The sequence below is a fragment of the Sardina pilchardus genome, chromosome 8, assembly GCF_963854185.1.
Source record: "Sardina pilchardus chromosome 8, fSarPil1.1, whole genome shotgun sequence".
Classification (NCBI taxonomy): domain Eukaryota; kingdom Metazoa; phylum Chordata; class Actinopteri; order Clupeiformes; family Clupeidae; genus Sardina; species Sardina pilchardus.
Genome location: NC_085001.1, coordinates 5597224 through 5617223, shown reverse-complemented (window position 1 = coordinate 5617223; position 20000 = coordinate 5597224). Strand labels below are relative to the sequence as shown.

Genomic DNA, 20000 nt, shown 5'->3' with positions numbered 1-20000 from the left:
CAGATGTGTAGGAAGATGTGTTGTAAATATGTTTGTGTTCAGTGGTGAATGTTTATGTATTTGGTCGTCAGTGGAGGATCTACAGTATAGATTGAATTTGATCCGATGGTGTCAGATGTTGTCTTGTATAGAGTCCATCGTTGTTGTTGCCAACCCACACAGTTTAGGAGAGCAGCAAGAGGACCATGATGGTGTTAATGTGTCCTCTCTGCTCTTCAGTCTGATTCCTGTGTCACTGCACATGATTGTCCAATAAACTATAGCGTATGATGCTGTTGCCATGTGTTACATTTTGATAAACTATAGCGTATGATGCTGTTGCCATGTGTTACATTTTGATAAACTATAGCGTATGATGCTGTTGCCATGTGTTACATTTTGACACAATGCGGAGGGGACTTTACACTTCGATAAGTGCATTATTTTCCTAGAAACGCACGGCGCGGAGTTGATTATCCCGCTTATACCACTGCTACCATCATTTTCGTTTATATTGCCGCTGTCTTAGATACAACATTGCTGTTTTTACCGTTACATTCACATTGGCGAATTTATATTCAAGTGTAATAAGCCCAAAAGAAGGGAACTACTTCAGTCGTGCGGTATATAGAAAAATAGTGCACGTTCCAAATAGCGCATCACAATAGGAAATTTGACCAAGCAGTGGTATACATTTTGATAAACTACAGCGTATGATGCTGTTGCCATGTGTTACATTTTGATATAAGTGTGTCAGTATGTATACTGTACTTCTTGATTTTGTAATTAACTTGCAAATGTAACCATCAGAGTATAATGTTTTATACCATTTTGTTACACTTTCCTTTATGGTTTTCCTGTAAGTGATTTCACACATACTCGCAGACTTGACAACTTTAATTATCTACAAAAATACAAATGAACATATACAGCAATATGTACACATAAAAGCCGACACGTATGAAACTTGGTTCAAAGATACCAATATAAAATACATCTCATCAGTCGCATGAGACAGTTGGTGTGTGTGTAGTGCATATATATCACATCTGTATGCGTTAGTTAAAGCAACACTAAAGAGTTTTTTGTACCTTGAAATAATGTTTCCAAAATCATTTCAGTGGTTCATCAACTCGTGACAGGAGAACGGCACTTCTGCATTCGCTTCGCGGCCCTCTATCGGCTGATAGAGGGGTAGCGGATCCGTAGTTCGATGGAATGAGATAGAAGAAACTACAAATTTGTATTGCTTTGATGTTGCAATACATCATACATCATCATAAAATCATCCAACCTACTCTACCTTGTCTGTGGACACAGGAAAAGTGCTTTAGTGTTAGCCTGATAAACCAGCCTAAATGGAGTGGATGTCTAATTTAGTCTGGCCCCGATGAATGGATACAACGGAACATTGTTGATGAGCACAACCCGTTGTCTTTCAAACCGTGTCTGTGCCTATAGGCCAACGCTCCCTCAAAACCCCGCCCCAGAGCCCTCTGCCCCGCCCACGTTGATTCAAAACACATCTCTGCGTTGTGATTGGTTTAGTTGCCATCTGCCAGATTCAGGGCAGTGTTTTCAAAATGTTCAATGGTCCGAGGCCAGACCCAAATGCAGGCAAAACATTTTGCCGTCCAGCAGTTGGCGCTGGTTTTCCAGGCTACTTTAGTGTTGCTTTAACGTTGCTAAAACTAATGTCTGGGAGGGCCTCCTCTTCCCCGCCCTCTTCCTGGTCCCGGGACAGGACCTCTAGGATTGCCTGGTAGTGGACCCCTGGGTCCTGGAGGGTGGGTGATTGGCCCACGGGGATTTGCCGCAGCCAATGAGACGTCTTTTTGCAAGTTCACTCCAGCTGCACCAGGTTTCCCTGACACCTTTGGTGACTTGCCTTTAGGCTGCTCTTTGATGGGCTCTGCAGAGAATCAGATGTACTTATCATTCAACTCACATTTGTTTTATTTCAAAATTGTGATAGTGTGTTACTTCAGACTCTGGGTGTGAGTGTGTGTGTGTGTGTGTGTGTGTGTGTGTGTGTGTGTGTGTGTGTGTGTGTGAGAGTGTGTGTGTGTGTGTGTGTGTGTGAGAGTGTGTGTGTGTGTGTGTGTGTGTGTGAGTATGCATAGCGCACCTGCTGGCTTCTCTGGTTCGGGGGGCGGAATAAGTGACTTGTTGGGCATGAGGTCCTCCAGATCCTTCATCACCTGGTTGGTGCTGGCCTTGTTATTCCTGCGATTCTTCTCCTCGTCTCTGGCCTACACACAGCCATAGTCCCATAGGTATCAAAACATACTGTCAACTAATATATATTCAGAAGAATCAGAACAAGAATAGATTTCTACACAATACAGAATTGTTTCCATGTACACATACCGTAATTCCCCGACTATTAGCCGCGGCTTATACATTGATTTTGCTAAATTTCTTCCGCTATGAGGTTAATACAGGGAGGCAGTTAATATGGTGTTAATATGGGTTTGTTTCTTTTAACTTGCATAAAACACTGTCCTGCGGCTTATACACAATGCGGCTTATATGCGGGAAATTACTGTACTGTACTGCGTGTTTCATTCTGTACTAACCAATTGCATCTTTTTCTTTAGGTCCAAGTTAGCTTGCTGGTAAGCTTTTGACACAGCATTCAGGTAATAGATTGCCAACCTGACAAGTAAGGGAGAAACAATTGAATCACAAAGACACTCATTTCCACTTGGTATCACCCTTCTCACATCAGAATTGGGGTCCTGGTTATTTCAACGGGTTCCTCTTGCCAAACGCATTTCCAGGTTCTAGTGACACACCAGGCTGGGTGTTTTTTTTCTGGGAGTATTAATCTCAGTCTGGCAGCTGTGCACTGTGTGCTGTCTCTGGTTTCTCCTTTAGCCTGACATTTGGTGTGGCACTGTAGGGATGGAACCATGATTTTGGAAAAATCTTTCCATTCTGACTGCCGGTTCTTTTCTCAGGGATGCAAACACACATGTGGTCAAAAAAGAGAGAGCCTCGGAGCGGGGGGGGGGGGGGGGGGGGGGTAGGTGTGCTTAGGTGCGCAGTGTGGCGCCGGTGGCCGTGGGGTGGTGCATTATGGGTATCGAGCATCTTGGAGGAAGGCCTATATATGGTCACTACGGTGAATGTAGGGGGGTCATGATGTTCAGTACCTTTACTCTGGGTCAAAGTTGCTGTACCATCATCATCATCTTGGCAAACTATTGCACCTTGAGCATGCAGTGTATGCCGAAAAAAAGCCATTGTAGTAATGTTTGGGCACTGAAATCTTGAAAGAACACCCAGTGCAACCTTTTTTCGTTTTGTCCAAAATGATTTTTGCAAATTGCAAAATCCCCCTAAACTTGCTGTTTAGGCCTACATAGCCTATTAGCCCATGACTACACATTCTAAGCAAGGTTTCAGTGAAATATTGGCACACCACTAATAATATAGACAAAACAATTACTGCCAAGTACAAACAAATTATGGGAATACTATGTTTTATATAAGCTAATGTCCAACCAGCTCCTCTATAAGACTAGCTCTTCTCAACATTGCTTTATTGTGTTCTATATTCTATACTATAGCTATTCTTTATGCAAGTCCCTATACACTCCTACAAGTTTTTTTTTGTCAAGGCAGGTTGCTGCACTGCCAGCTACATCTAATCCAAACATAGTAGGCCAATAAAAAAAGAGGATATAGTTGGTTGGTAATCTAAATGCAAAAAATGATAAGGGCTAAACCAAAATTATGCTAATCGCGATTATAGCCACATTGCTACAATTCAAACGATGTTGACATAAATTAACAACTACTACAATAAGGCCATGATTTCCAATACAACTACTAAACAATAACATGACAAATTAGCCTCACTCACGTAATTGTCTTCCCATAATAGGCTAAGTAGGCATAGTCTAAAAAACAATTCTAGGTTATGCTCCACAGTAGACAGATGTGCTCCTCCCGACACTTAAAAGACAAAGGCTATTTTTGGACATGTTACGGTAGACACAGAGCTGTTTGATCTGATCTTAATCCTGATTTTATTATTGATGATATCAGCAGAGTTAGCTTTTATAACCCATCCAGAGGTGCGCATGACGAACTTAACTTTATCCACATGGCAAGCGGAGGATATGCGTAAAGGTGCGTAATCTGGTTATTCATATTCTACCGTTCTCCGTCGCTGCCCTCAGTGAATTCTTTGATGTCATTAGATGGTTCCCCTTGTCACATGCAATTCAATGGACAACTTCGAAGTAGAAAGAATTGTTTTCTTCTTCATTTACTGCATCTCAATTATCTACAGACCCCCCCCCCCCCCTCTAAAAAAAACTCTTCGGATTTGCATGATTCACACAAGTCCCACAAAGCGACGTGAAAAAAGCGGGAGGCGCCGAAAAGCGAGCTGTTTGCATCCCTGTTTTCTACTCTCAAACGGTTTCCTAAATACAAAATAGCGTATTCTAAAACTAAATAGAAAAGCAAGCATCGATTAGTGATATGATGTTCTTGCTGAACACCCGGCTCGCAAAAGGAAAAAAAAGTTTCAACAGTTGCAACGGATGCTTGCACTTAGGAAAACAGTATCACTTCTTTTGAGCAAATCGATTCCTAAAGAGATTCTTACATACAGGTATTACATAAATTTGTTATTAAATGTTTTTTTTTCTACATGTAGTTTCCTAAAATGAATTGCTCCTCCATGGTCCTTGTGAATGTGCACTCACACCATCAGCAGCACAGCAGGCATGATGAGGCCGGGGTTGTGTGTGTGTGTGTGTGTGTGTGTGTGTGTGTGTGTGTGTGTGTGTGTGTGTGTGTGTGCGCACTCACACCATCAGCAGCACAGCAGGCATGATGAGGCCGGGGTTGGACGCGTAGCTGAAGATGGTTCCCATGAACTCAGGCAGGTCCCGGTCAATCGTGTCGATGACCACATCATACATCTTCGTGTTTCCACTGTCCAATCAACACAATGCAACCCATAATGCATTAGCGTATAAACGTGTCCTCTCCAAGCACACAACAGAGCACACAGTACAGTTCATGAGGGGTAAACACACGCACAATAACCATGGCAACTACGCCAATTCCACAATGAGCTCAAATATCCTACTAATATCAACACACACCCTTCACAAACCCATACACATGCACACGGGCACAATGTTTTTTATTCATGAGTGGGGCATTAAATATTAGGCAAAATTGGCCCCAGCTGTGGTGCAACTGTGGTGCATACTGTACAATTTCCGTCACATGATCAAAAGAGTATATATACTTATACTTCCTGTACTTCCTGTGACTCTCCACTGTCATATCATTAAGGGATAAAAAGGCCCAAAAAATATACTTAAAATATATTAGGTAGAATTATTCACTCTGAAATGCGCTGTCATGCTTTTAGCTAGAGCCCTTTTTTTGGTCTCTCTCCCATTCTCTCTCTTGTACCACACAGCAAAATGTAACTTCAAATATTTGACATGGTTCATTATAAGTAATTCTATGTGTAATCATAAAAAAGTATAACAAAAAATAATGAATTTATTTGGAAGTGTAAACTAACACATATATTATAAATAGCATGCTTTAATCATTTATGTGCTGGGTCTAGAGGCGATCCCCTGAATTATGGCAGGCCGTGACAGACCATGCAGCTCTCTCTCTCTATCTCTCTCTCTCTCTCTCTCTCTCTCTCTCTATCCCTCTCTCTCTCTCTCTCTATCCTCTCTCTCTCTCTCTCTCTCTCTCTCTCTCTCTCTCTCTCTCTCTCTCTCTCTCTCTCTCTCTCTCTCTCTCTCTCTCTCTCTCTCTCTCTTCCCTTATCCCCCATTACTGTGTGTGAGTGGTCCATCTGTCTGCCGGTGCTGCAGAGCTGAGGCCCTTCCTCATGCCGACAACCACACACACACACACACACACACACACACACACACACACACACACACACACACACACACACACACACACACACACAAACACACACACTGAAAAACACACACACACATACACACACACACACACACACACACACACACACACACACACACACACACACACACACACACACACACACACATAAATACATAAGTACACACACACACACACACACACATAAATACATAAGTACACACACACACACACACACACACACACACACACACCACACACTCACACACACACACACACACACATAAATACATACTGTGTACACACATACACACACACTAATGAAATACTGGTCGGAATATGAAGAAATCAACTTGAAATTCTGAGTATGAGTGCGGTGAGTGAATTGAGACCAGCCATGTTCAGCACTGAGCTGAAGGCTTTACTACAGTAGATGGAGAACATGACTTCCTCACCAGATCATGCCCTGGTTGAAAATGAGCCCCAGCACATTGCCACTGATGTCAAATTCTCCATACGATGGCTGAAAATACATAGAGAAAAACAATACACACACACACACACACACACACACACACATACACACACACACACACACACACACACACAGAGACGCACCCAGAGAGACACACACAAACCCGTATCGTGACTTTTCATTTGTTATTTACCTTCGTGACAAGCCTCCCACTGTCTCTCTCTGCCCTCTAATGTAATTAAGTGCTTCCGACGGTGTCGCCTGTCTCTTTGTCCCCGGGCTCGAAAAGTATCACCTGTCCCTGCCAGATGTCACACTACTATCCCACGCGTCGCGTGTGTGAACGTGGACACAGATATAGAGTGACAAGTCGAGTGCAGCTGAATCGCTTCTAGGAAGTACTGTTCACAAAGCACACGTCCTGAGAAGGACGGCCGTTCTGATTAAAGTTATCCGAGCTGTAAGATGAGACGCAGCTGAAAGTGTACAGACCCCAGACTGTTTTTGACAGGATACTGTGTCTCAATGAAAGTGAGGTGATTGCCTATTAATATTGAGAGTAGCTGTAGCTGTCTCTATAGCTGTTAAGGGCCGTTCACACCCGGAACGATCACCATGAAGATAACAATAACTATAACGTGTCCCCACTGACCAATAACAAGGAAAGTCTCTCCTTTTGGTGATGATGTCATGTCTAAAATGTGATGCAGCATTCTGATTGGCGGTCAGCTTTTTGTCATTCTCAAAATCGCTTTCAAAGTGATCTCTAACGTTACCGTTCTTCATGTTGTTATCGTGGTAGTTTATGTGTGGACGTTGACATTTATATTAGCTAGAACAAAACGTTTTTGTTGTTATTGTTACAGTTATCATTTTGGGATGTGAATGGCACTTTAGTCAAAGTAGGACTCACAAATCCAGCCTCCAGGTCCCAGCACCAGCAGTAGTTGAGGAAACGTACAATCACTGCCCTCAAGAAGTCCCCAATGAGGATGGTCAGGTACGACACTTGAATATCAGACACTGTGAGCTTCACAAACTCCTGCACACACACAAATCAGGAACTTCATCAGGCACACAGGCACATAATCAATGCGCCACCCACAGTATGTCTCTTTCAATACATAATACATACTGTACATACATCTCATTTACACTCAGCGTCCCATAATCCCATCCCATAATACCACCACATTAGTGTCATGAAGCAGCTTTTAAAAAGTATCACTTACTATGCCAACACCGGTCTCCCAGCATGGGCCTCTGATGACATCGGCAGGCTCGATTTCTGGTGGAGGGATGTTAGTCGTAATGTTGTGATGCATAGAGTAATTGGCATAGTACTCATCGAGGGCCCAGATTGTAGCATTCCTGATGTCTTTCTCCTTCTCCAGCTAGGCAAAGATATCAAATGTCGAGATGTCAGAAAAATCACTAAATGACATTCAAATTCAGATTTTAATGTTTAATTACACTCAGTTACTCTGTAGATATAGCATTAATATAGTTATTAATTCTGGAGAAAAAAATGAAGCTACTAGTAATAGTAATAGTTGGAAAAGTTGGAAAGTTGATAACAAGTAATAATTGCACTACCTTGGCTTGTACTTCATCAAACAAAGCAAACAGGAAGGTGTAGAGGTTGCCCAGGAAGAGGGCAAAGATTCTGCCCAGCTGCCATTTCAAAGCGATCCGAGGGTGATAGTCTTCCAGCTCGCCAATAGTCTCAAACAACGGTGGACACGCCAAACCCAGGAGAGACATCACAAATTCCACCTGAGAGAGTGATGTGAGAAAGAGAGAGAGAGTTTATCAAAAGCCACAAACAAAACACAAACTCGGTGACTCAAACCGAAAGATCAGAAAGACCACAAAGATCACCTCGTTTTTCTCAAACCATGACAGCTCCTCGTCCTCCTTGTCAGCGAAATCCTGTGACCTCTTGACCACAAAGTAGATGAGGTAGCCACTTCCTGCTAGGGTGCAGAGGATAAGCAGGTTGGCTAAGAGTCGGAGAAACCTGCGGAGGTGAATGTTCTCATCCTTCTGCTGTTCTTGCAATTCCACGATAGACTCCTGGAGGGGCGCAAAACATCAACATCACATCACATATGGCCCAGTGTGGTCCAGAATTAAATTGAGCAAGGTGCAACATTTGTAATGTTCAACACCCTACTACATCCACCACATGTAAAAATGAAACCTTCAAGTGGTTTTGACCGAGAGGGTTATTTTCGTCCACTGTCTATGACACAGACATTCATTATACTGTTTGCCTGGTCCTGAGCTGATGACAGAAATGGGTAGATGAGGTTAGCAACTAGCCAGAGATTCATTAGCACAACATAGGGGTCATCCCTATGTTCCCCGGGTCCTATGTTCCCCGGTTTTCCCAAAAAGGGTCCTATGTTCCCCGGTCGCAATACATATCGGGGAACATAGGACCCTTTTTTGGAAAAGCGGGGAACATAGGACCCTTTCTAAAATGTAAGAAAAAAAGGGTCCTATGTTCACCAGTACCATACAAAGTGGGGAACATAGGACCCGGGGAACATAGGTACGCTCCCCACAACATATACGGCTATCTGGTTGACAAGCCCAGTGTGTATACACGCAAAAAAAGCAGTATGGGTAGGCATTTTTCTTAACGTCTCCTTGATGTTCCAGTCAATTCACACAAACACACACAATTCAATGTGATGGAAAGTTTTCTGACCCCGACATGCGCACCCCTTTTCTGTGATGTGAACCGTGAAGGGGTCTATATGGACACAATGAGGAGGGCGGCCAGGGAGTGTGCACTCGCACACTAGACTGCACCCTAGTCCAGCAACACGGCTGAAACCAGAGTACTGTTTTCTTTATATAAGAAGCCCTTATAATCTACGCATACTTGAACTGACTGAGGATTAAGTAACTTTGAGGCGCATGTTTCCCAGGCTGATTTGCATTTACAATTAGCATACTAGATACTCTCTGTCCAAGCAAACTACAGTTCAGGGAAGGCATGCATTTTTCATCAGCGCTGGGAAATCGAAGCTCGTGAACAGGTGACCTCGATGTCGCTAGTACCGTACACCACTTCCTGAACTACAGGAGCCCCCGTCGCTCCAGCACAATGGTTGGTGTGCCTCTTAAGCCGTGGCCAGAGCCATAGATAGAGAGAGTTGCGACACTCTTTGATGTTGCCGCCACGATCAAAAGTTCCAAAAAAACCTGTGCTGAATGGCTGAATCGCAGGAGGGTGGGATGTACTTCGGATGCTGGAAGGTGTAATCAATTAACTCATTGACTAGTGACCAAGAGATTGGCTGTAAACAGTTCCAAAAGCCCCATAACGAGGAAATAGCCTGGAAAAAGCACTGCCATTTTTTCCTATGGAGGTCTATGGGAGTGTCGCCACTCTGTTTTATCTACCGCTCTGGCCGTGGCCTACTAGTTAGGGCTTCCAGCTTGTAACCAGAGGGTTGCCTGTTCGATCCCCGACCAATCCACGACTGAAGTGCCCTTGAGCAAGGAACCTAACCCCTCACTGTTCCCCGAGCGCCACTGTATGAAGGCAGCTCACTGCTCCAGGTTAGCGTGTGCTTCACCTCACACTGTGTGTTCACTGTGTGCTGTGTGTGTTCACTAATTCACAGATGGGATAAATGCAGAGACCAAATTCCTTGTATACACAAGTACACGTACATGGCCATTAAGCCTGATTTGGCACTCTATAACGGCCTGATTAATGAAGCAAACCTTCAATCTCTTTTGATTTCAATATCAGTGGAACTCACCTGGTTAAATAAAGGAGAAATGAAGCAAAGACATGTTGCTTTAGGAGCACAGAGGGGAGGGGTGAGGTGTTATCATCTATTGAGCTCAAACAGCAAAATTAGCCAGAGAGACTTGACATTGTAAGGGGGGGGGGGGGGGGGTGCTGACCTTAAAGCTGGTGGTGATGGAGGCGTACTTGTTGTCGGCCGTCTCCGGGTTTCCGATGAGGTAATCCCAGCTGGTGAAGAGCTTCCAGCTGAAGGTGAAAGCGCCATCCTCTCCTCCGTCTCCCCCCTCGTTGGCATTCTTCGCCATGCTGGCATGGGGGCACACAGGGGGCAGACTCAGTGGTTAGTCAGCAGCACTGATGAAACAAACACACACACACACACACACACACACACACACACACACACACACACACACACACACACACACACACACACACACACACACAATACCCACACTCACTCAATCACAGGCACGCACTCTCTCTCTAGAACAAACAAACACACCATTTTGATACACACACACACACACACACACACACACACACGCAAACTCACACAACCTGGGTTCACACTGAATTGGTCAGAGTTGTGCAATCAAATCAAATAGAACACTGAGGATCTGGTAGATGATTAACAGAACACAGCTCTACCTTGTTATCCATTTTTTTATCTTCTATTTATTATTTATATTTTTTGTACATTATGAATCACATTCTGATGACAACCATCAGGCTTTACCCAAATATTCCAACTCCAACAAGGAGATAGGAATTTTATCCTCTATTTTTTAGTGCTTATCAAAGGGATAGGACTCACGTTCTGATGACAACCATCAGGCTATACCCAAATATCCCAACTCCAACAAGGAGATAGGAATTTTATCCTCTATTTTTTAGTGCTTATCAAAGGGATAGGACTCACGTTCTGATGACAACCATCAGGCTATACCCAAATATCCCAACGCCAACGAGGAGATAGGAATTTTATCCTCTATTTTTTAGTGCTTATCAAAGGGATAGGACTCACGTTCTGATGACAACCATCAGGCTATACCCAAATATCCCAACGCCAACGAGGAGATAGGAATTTTATCCTCTATTTTTTATTTCTATTCTTTTGTGCTTATCAAAGGGATAGGACTCACGTTCTGATGACAACCATCAGGCTATACCCAAATATCCCAACGCCAACGAGGAGATAGGACAAGGGAAGCCTGAACTGTAGGAGCCCTATAGTCCGCTTGTCATTGTAGAAGCCATAAAACAGGACAGAGTATTTACAATAACCCTGTGAACAAAAGGACAAGATAAGGCGGTTAGGAATAGGATGGAGAAAGATTCAGCAGAGAGATCATCTGATGATCCTGTATTGTGCACTGCAACCCCACAGCCCAGCAGAGGATTCAGGAATAAAGCACTCACACCAAACTCAAAGAGGACGGAGAAGTCCATAGCCCGAGCTTGGTCTGCTCGCGGGACTGTCTTTCGAGGTATGGATCCATAAGGCAGCCCCATTAAGACCTGAAAACACACACACACACACACACACACAGAGAGCAGTGTAAGTAGACCATACCATACCACATTATCCTAGTTCATGTCCATTGAATTTTGAGTAAATAAAAAGAATTGGAATACATATATGCAATCATGATGGACAGCATACTGACCTCAGGAATAACGACTAGTCCAAACACAAAGCCAAAGAGTATAAGATTCAGGCCATACATCCATCGGAGAAAGATGAAGTAGGAGGCTACTGAGGACCCAAAGTGACCTTTGGGACAATGGAGATAAACAAAAGACAACATTATCATTTATAAAAACATTCATAAAATGCTTTTTGACAAAGAATTAGTGACAGGTGTTACGAAAACACACTTTCAACTTCTTTGATCTTCCTCTCCCATGGAATGCAGGCGGTCTTGAAGTTGTCAAAGTCTCTTTTGAACTTGATCCATTTCTGAAGAAAAAAAAACCATCCACACATAGTTCACACATAAAAGTCTGCTTGTTGATTGTTCTAAACTGTTGTTTTTGAAAAGTAGTGTAGGTTTACGATACCTTTGTCATCATGACTTTGAATGCATACAGTTTCCTTCCCTTCCCTTTCCCCAGAGCGCCTTCGAACTTCTCCACAAAGCTCTGGGCCTCCCTAGTATCCACATAAAGACAGGAGAAAAATGACTACCCAATGCATGATGCACTAATATGCTAGTGTGTGTGTGTGTGTGGGGGGGGGGGGGGGGGGTATATTCATCCTGTCAGCAATGGTGACAGTGACAGATTCATAGTCCTCTGTCAGGTAAAAAACTAAAACATTTTGCACACCTCTTACTGAGAGATACGTCGCAGCAGACCAAAGACCACCAATGTAGTAAAGAAAGTCGTACGCTATTTATTACAGTATATCAACGTTTCGGTCAACGTTGCTACTATAAATTGCTTATGAAGTGGACAGCATGTGGGAGTTCCTTCTTTACTAGTTCTATAAGAGACAGAGATGTGACTCACACAGCTGCTGAAACTTGAGCCTGCATATAAATGAGCCAATACATGTTAAGTATCTGTGAATGAAGTCTTTGAACCACCAGGATGGTCTCTTAATTATTGATGTCAGTATATTTAAGAAACGTGTTATCTAAGAGCATAACTCTACATTCATTAAGCGTGCACACCTAGACAAACAGCTATGGAGCCTCATCCCCATTTTACACATTTACAAAACAGAACTTATCCAAAAGATCAAAATGATCCTCATTAAAAAGATTGGACCACGCTGACGCAATGGTACTAGGACACGCCTTATGGAACAACTCGCAAAAACCACAACGGGGGTCACAGGAGACCAAAAGCTTCCCATGGCCTACAGCAATACATCACCTGTAACCTATACCTGCTCTCTGACCCCGGGCACAGTTACAAGCACACATGCTCTTACGGGCCCCCAGCCCGAGTACACGGGAGTCTTATCTGGAGCCCATGGCTCCTGTCTAGCCAGCTGGAAGGCCTTTAATTGATCCCGCTCTCTTATGTCACGCTGTGCACACACACTATGTCAGTCTGCCTGGAGTAGAAGGAGAAGCTATGGATCTTTCAACAGCATCGCTGCTGGAAATACACAGATGGAGAGTAACTGGAGCAAAGCCACTATGTCCCATACTGCTTTGCAGTGATGGAGAGTAACTGGAGCAAAGCCACTATGTCCCATACTGCTTTGCAGTGAGAAAGCTATGAAGACATCCTTAAATATCAACACCACCAACCATGACGCAAAACAAGGGATAGGGCAACCGTTTTAACATTCCAAAGCCGTTTATAGGAGTAGGCAAAATACTTGGCGGGGCAATCACATCAGCAGCTGAGTTACATACGATGATAAATATTCTGATGCTTTAATTCAACAAAACAGAGGTCACTGTGGCAGTCACTACATGAATCATTTCAAAATATGTCACACGTTGAGCAAAACCATGAAGATCCTCCCAAAGACAAACGCAAATGAAAACACCTGAGTTGAAAGAGGCCAAGCAGGCGATGTAATGTGTGTGTACACAAGCAGATGGCGTTTTACTTCAGGGCCGCGAGTCTCCTCTTCATGCGCCATGGCTTGTTCCGCAGAGTGGCGATCATCTTCTTCTTCTCCTCCACCTCCTCTTTCAGGGCGGCCATCTCTCCCTCCGACATCGACTCGTCTTCCTCATCACTGTCGTCGTCGTTCGATGAACTGTCAGGAGAGAATGAAGCCATCAGAGAGCACCATCTGGCTGGTAGAAGGGTCTCTAGTGGGACCGGGGGACAGGCTTTGCAGGTTGGACCAACCAGAGGAGGGTAGTAGATGAGGTAGAAGCTGCGTGTTTGGATGTATGCATTGGGCTCTTCCAGCTCAACAGATGGAAGGCAGTGTAGCATGAATGGGAGAGAGCAGCTATCAGGATAGATAGCTGAAGAGCAGCATGTCTCGCAAGCAGTCAGGACATGCACTCATCAACAGAAATCAGTGATCACATAAGATAGGGAACTGCATGGCTAAATTCATTTGACAGTTGTAAAAACATTTCACTGGAGGTAGAGAATATCACACATGTGCACATGCCCAAAACTGGGTGGCATCTAAAGATAGCCACGACAATACTACTTAAGCAACATGTAACAGATTTTACGTAGCTTCCACAGCTTGATGCTTAGGCTTACAAAACAGAAACCAAACTGGAGCCAAAGGTATGTGGGGCAGGAAGCAGACAGCATGGCCAAACATGACATGAACTCAGAGGATACTGCACCTGCTGTCCTTTCCCTTCTTCTTGTCCTTGTCTTTGTCATTGCCCCCCTTCCCTGCACCCTTGGCCCCCCCTCTCTTCTCCTTGCTGTTCTGCTCCTGCTTCTCCTGCTTGCTGGCTCCTCTCCCTCCCTTCCTCTTCTTCCCTCGTTCCTCCTCGCTCTCCTCCTCGCTCTCCTCTCCCTTCTTCTTCTTTCTGCCGGCGTTCCTTTTGCCGCCCCTGTTCCGACCTTTCCTGTCGTCCTCGCTCTCGTCCTCGTCCTCACTCTCCTTGGCTTTCTTCTTGGGCCTCCTCTTCCTGGGAGCCTCCTCCTCCTCGCTCTCCTCCTCGCTCTCTTGCTGCCTCCTGCGAGGAGGTGGTTTATTGGGCTTCCTGTTGGCTCTGGCTCTCCTGGTCCGGTGCTCTGAGGGAGGAAACATTGCAGCATCTCAAACACAGTGAACAGCGCTGCGGTCTACCGTGTCCAGACGAAGGAGCTGTGCCCAGTTGCAGGAATCTGTAGCTCCAACCACTTTAAACATGATATTGCTACATGCTGTATCATCAGATTAAAAGTCTATCCAAAATGATTGAAAGCATAATAAGCATAATAAGCATAATAAAATATGCTTTTTTACTAAACACAGAACATGACATTTAGCCATGTTTGCAACACATGACAGGCAATAGTTTGCATCACACACAAAAGCAGAATTTGGAGAGCAATTCTTTTTTCACAGCTCTGAAGACCATGAAGGGACTTACCATCATCGTCGCTGTCCAGCACGGCATCTATTTCCATCCCCACTGTGACAAACAAACAAATAGAAATGTGGTTTAATTGAGAGAGCCCAAGCGCTTAATCTCAGACTGGAGGAGAACTGAACAATGTTGTCGTTTGATACTTCTTTCTTTTCCATCCCACCCAAGTGTTTGGGCTACTGTTACAGTGCCAGTGACATCAGTACACTCGGCTTACGAGATTGTTGTCTTAAGAGCAAATTAAAGTCCATGGATAAAATATTTAAAAAGGAATAGTCAAGGTGATGACCCACCATCCTCTATTACGGCGATGTCGTTTTTCCTGCGAGGCATTCTGAGTCTAGCTCTGGAGTGGATGTTCCGTCCTCCTGCGTTGCCACCCGAGTGAGTGGCAGGTGCTCGGGCTACGGCTCATTCCCAGGTGCGTCTGTGTGTAGACTAAGAAGAGTCTCCTTGACAACGAGTGAGAGTCATCTGAAGGCTTGAGGTTGAAGGGGGAAAAAACTCATGATATATATATATATATATATATATATATATGCAAACACACGTTTATGAAGATGTGGTATTTTCTGCTGCCTAGCCCACCTATGATTTGCCGTTTTTGTGTATGGAACCGTGCTTGCCATGGAATGCTACATGGCCTTGAATTTGGCTACGAAAACAATGCGCAAAAATGCGTAATTTTAGCACAGAACAAAACTCTGACAATATGGCACGTAGTACGTCACGGGACTCAAGGCATACAGATTAACCTTTAAAAAAAAAGATAGTTTTGTTCAGCAAATAGCTCACGATGTATTTTTCAAAGTCTGCTACGTGTTCCCCTTAATTAAGTCGACACATGTCGCCCTTATGTTGGCATGGCTTTGTTGACCTGTTCAATAATTGAAAGGGAACTGGAAACTAGACCACCAGGCTATGTGAAGCAACCGCTTGATCCTCCTGAAATTATGTCCTCGTGGATTTTAAGCCGGTTAGCATGTGTTCTACTGACCAGGCCACCTTGTCTTCCTTTCTCTGGCACAATCAGGCTTTCCTTGGGGAAGACTCATTTTTCACTCTGCAAGCGTTAAGGTGGCGCAACGCGGCGCGTAAAAGTGCACCTAGAATGTCTACCCACGTTTTTCCAAGGATGCGACGTCTGTTAGTTGCACGCGCAGGAAAGAGCAATGTTCAAAGTAAGCCCACATCCACTGGTTTGTTTCATCGTCTAGTCTTTGTAATTTAACAACATTAACTAGTAGCTGTAGTTTTAGTTACTTGCATTTAAAAAGTTACTAAAATAAAGTGAACAGAAAATGCGTCCTCCGCGTAGTGACGTTTGATGTAACCGTCGTTAACAGCTTTAAATAAATAATGTGTGTAGTATTGTCACCATTACGTGTGTGTGTGTGTGTGTGTGTGTGTGTGTGTGTGTGTGTGTGTGTGTGTGTGTGTGTGTGTGTGTGTGTGATAAAGATCTACCCGGTTCCACTAACACCCACTATAAGATATTATGAAAACGCCATGGTCTTGTTTTTGTTTGTTTGTTTGTTTGTTTTACAGTTTATTTACAGTGTAACTGATGTATACAGACTATTCATTCGATTGAGAGAAAGAGAAATGTTCACAGTTATCTTTTTTTACAGTTAGGCTGACTTACGAATCAAGAAAAAGCTCAGTGTTGTAATCTACAGTACAACTCAGTTGTTTACAAAAATTAAGGACTTCCTATCAAAGGGTCTCAAATTACTTGAATAAATGTTTAATGATAAGCTGGTCATTAATGTTGTATTGGCATTGAAATGTTAATGAAACTGATGTGCCAACTCTGTAATGAATAAATGTCAGGGTGGCGTGAAATTGAATTCTCAGACTCATATGATGACTGATGTGAAAGAACTGTTCCTTCTCTTCATCTGGGCTCAAGTAAAACTGACCATGCAGCATTGCCCTGTATAGGGTAGGCTGGCCAGGAAATGGTCCTATGCTTTTACCACAAACAGGGAAGGATTCTAATCCTTCCATCAGTGAAGTGAAAACACTGAGCTGCTGCCAAATCTGCTTGCTTGGGAAAAGAATCCAATCTGGAGACACTCGACACCCGCTTGGGCCGGGGTAATTTTGAGAATACTTTGCACTGAGATGACTGTAGTCACCTAACACTCACTCCCCTAATGTGCATGGATTTGATCATAAGGAGGAGTGTGAAACTGAGAGGTGGTCGCACGTTGAGCCAGGAAATCAAGCTCGTGCCGACTCTGATTGAATTTGTTGATACAAGAGTCTCAGCTTTGTCTTAAACATGGAATGTACATCTCAGGGGTAATGGTCTGTTTAGTCTATGGCATTAGACGAAATGATTGTGTGCTATTCTGCTATATGAAAAATATACAACTAGAAGAGCAACTGTCTAATTTCTTTGTCATTATCAACACAGCCTTGACCATGTTTGCCTTGCAACCAAGTGAATGCAGTGAAAGACAGCTCGGACAAACAGAAAGTGTCTATTTATACCCTTTTAACCTTATGCTAACCTGAAGAGTCATTTTCCCCAGTGATGCAGTAAGAGCCATAGACTAAGCTAGAGTTACCTATTTGCGATCTACTGATGCCGTTTGTTTGGGTTTGTCGCTTGGACTTGTGGTGCACCAGACCATGATGATAAAGAGATAAGCAGGAGTTTAAAGGACTTCACATAGCGCTATGAAAGTCACATTGGGCCATTTGGTCCAAGTGCATGTAACAGGACCATCTATTCTCCCTGCCAAAGATAGAAAGGCAGACATTTCCATTCCCCGGGGCCAACTTGTGTGTCTATCAGCTTTTGGCTGCAGTCTCTCTGCTTCAAATGGCACTTCAGGCCAAAGGACATTCAGCCCAACAGTTGCATTGCACGTTTGGTTGCAAAAAAATGAAGTCAAGTCCACTTCTCCATCATCCTGATTATCCAGGAACAAAAACAAAATTAAGAACGGAAATTCTTGAACATCCATTATGTCCATTTCCTGCTTGCTCTTGTCGGTCAGTGTTGTAAATGAGTGTGTCTCGGTCATTAGGATGCTGGTCGATGTGGAAGGCCTGGTAGGTACCCAGGCATACCAGCTCCTCTTGGGACTGGAGGTCTGTCCATGTATCTGTGGGGATAAGAAGGTCTACAATGGTCCTTTGTGGTGTATCCATTCTCTCTCTGGTCAGTCGTACCATTGCTGTCGTTCAGTCTTCTGTTACCTGAAAGAACATTCCAGAGTAAGGGGAGGGGAGTGTGAGAAATTGTTTTACGTCACTTTTCTTGATTCCTGCTCGACTACAGTATGTGTCAACAGTTGCCGCATTTTGAATTTCTGAGAAATATCTGATGAAATATCCTCCAAACTGCCTTTAGCCTGTATGATTTTTTATCATTATTACTATCATTATTTTACATTCTTGTTTTTTATTAAAAATGTACAATCAACTGTATTTTTTAATGTAATTTTAAAAATGCCTCCACTAATACTTCACTAAATGTCTCCTAGGCTGTTTGAATGGGATCCTGTCCTATGATGTAATGTAAGGTAGATCCATAGGCTACCTCTGCTTGAAGTATTGTTGTTGCTTTGTGACTGCTGTTCTTGTGATGCAGTATTTCTGGCCTCCTCCAGGTCAGTCGCTGCCTTAAGAGCAGCCCTCTTGTTCTTCTTTTTATTTTCATCATTTTGCTTTGGTAAAATAAACACATTAAGCACACACACACACACACACACACACACACACACACAGAGAGAGAGAGAGAGAGAGAGAGAGAGAGAGAGACAGACAGACAGACAGACAGACAGACAGACAGACAGACACACACACACACACACACACACACACACACACACACACACACACACACACACACACACACACTTTGAATACTTATACCTATTATTTATTCTATGTTTCACACTGTATTTCTACTGAGTGTATGTTGTTGAGAGCGATTTTCTTAAATAAATTGCAGTAATGTGATCATGATAATACTACTGTAAAAATCAGCTTATTATCAGGATATTGCATGGCTTTACTGCCACCCAGAGGACACTATTGGTTACTACATGTAATGTAAATATGACATTAGAGATAGTCTGGTGGTTACAGTATATGTCTCAAGATGCTAATGTACTGAAAAATAGAAAGGGTTAATATAAAGAACTTACTGTTTGAAGTTTCTTTTTAAGATCAAGGTTGGACTGTTTGTATGTCTTCGATATGGAGTGAAGATAGTATATTGCTAATCTAAAATAAAGAGTTATTTATTTAATACTGCACACTTTTACATATCTACTGAATGTCTCCTAGTCCATAACAACATAAGATATGCATCCCTGTCTCTTCTTATGACAATATTAGAAGTTACTGATACTGTAGATACTAAAGATAAGGGGTTTTAGTATATAGTTTTAGATGGCCTAATGTCTCAAGGCAATGTCCACTTACATCATCAGCAGAAGGAATGGCAGGACTAGGCCAGGGTTGGACACATAGCTGAACACCTTCCCAAACCATGCTGGAAAATCATTCTCCAGGGTCTCCTGGATTACGTCAAACATCCGACTTTTCCCACTGCAATGCCCATGTGGGAACAGGAAGTATTTTTGCTCACTTTAACACCCATGGAAACTTTTTTTTTTTTTTAAGTATATATTTGTTTGCCTTTTATTTGGACAGGACAGTGAAGTATTGCAGGAAGCAAGTGGAAGAGAGAGATGGGGTGGGATCGGGAAATGACCAGGTCAGACTCAAACCTCCCTGTGGACACTTGAACCTAAGACATTTCAGACACGGCAGCCAATTGCTCCTTTCTAATCAGTAGATTTAGATATTCTGAGCTAAAAAT

General features: G+C 43.3%; 3 protein-coding genes across 3 annotated transcripts in view; 1 reads left to right on the top strand and 2 right to left on the bottom strand.

Moving 5' to 3' along the window:
• Positions 1-270, top strand: part of LOC134088495 (aldehyde dehydrogenase 1A1-like) — a 6549-nt gene extending 6279 nt beyond the window's left edge. Inside the window, exon 13 of the mRNA XM_062542473.1 lies at positions 1-270. This exon is cut by the window's left edge and continues 493 nt beyond it. The gene's annotated coding sequence lies outside the window, so the exon portion shown is untranslated.
• A 1224-nt stretch (positions 271-1494) lies between these two features.
• Positions 1495-15194, bottom strand: tmc2b (transmembrane channel-like 2b). The gene is given in 19 exon segments (XM_062543833.1): positions 1495-1891; positions 2108-2231; positions 2559-2637; positions 4810-4935; positions 6315-6409; positions 7275-7403; positions 7594-7755; positions 7958-8137; positions 8243-8437; positions 10292-10439; positions 11279-11421; positions 11556-11654; positions 11804-11910; positions 12015-12096; positions 12198-12288; positions 13708-13860; positions 14417-14531; positions 14643-14816; positions 15158-15194. Coding segments are annotated over 19 exon segments (2460 nt in total). The 3' UTR covers positions 1495-1670.
• Positions 15195-18352: 3158 nt separating this feature from the next.
• Positions 18353-20000, bottom strand: part of tmc1 (transmembrane channel-like 1) — a 10580-nt gene continuing 8932 nt past the window's right edge. The window contains exons 17-20 of the mRNA XM_062543832.1: positions 19601-19726; positions 19321-19399; positions 18772-18837; positions 18353-18367 (exon numbers count right to left, since the gene is read on the bottom strand). Of these exons, the coding sequence (XP_062399816.1) occupies positions 18353-18367; positions 18772-18837; positions 19321-19399; positions 19601-19726 (286 nt within the window). The remainder of the gene's footprint in view (positions 18368-18771; positions 18838-19320; positions 19400-19600; positions 19727-20000) is intronic.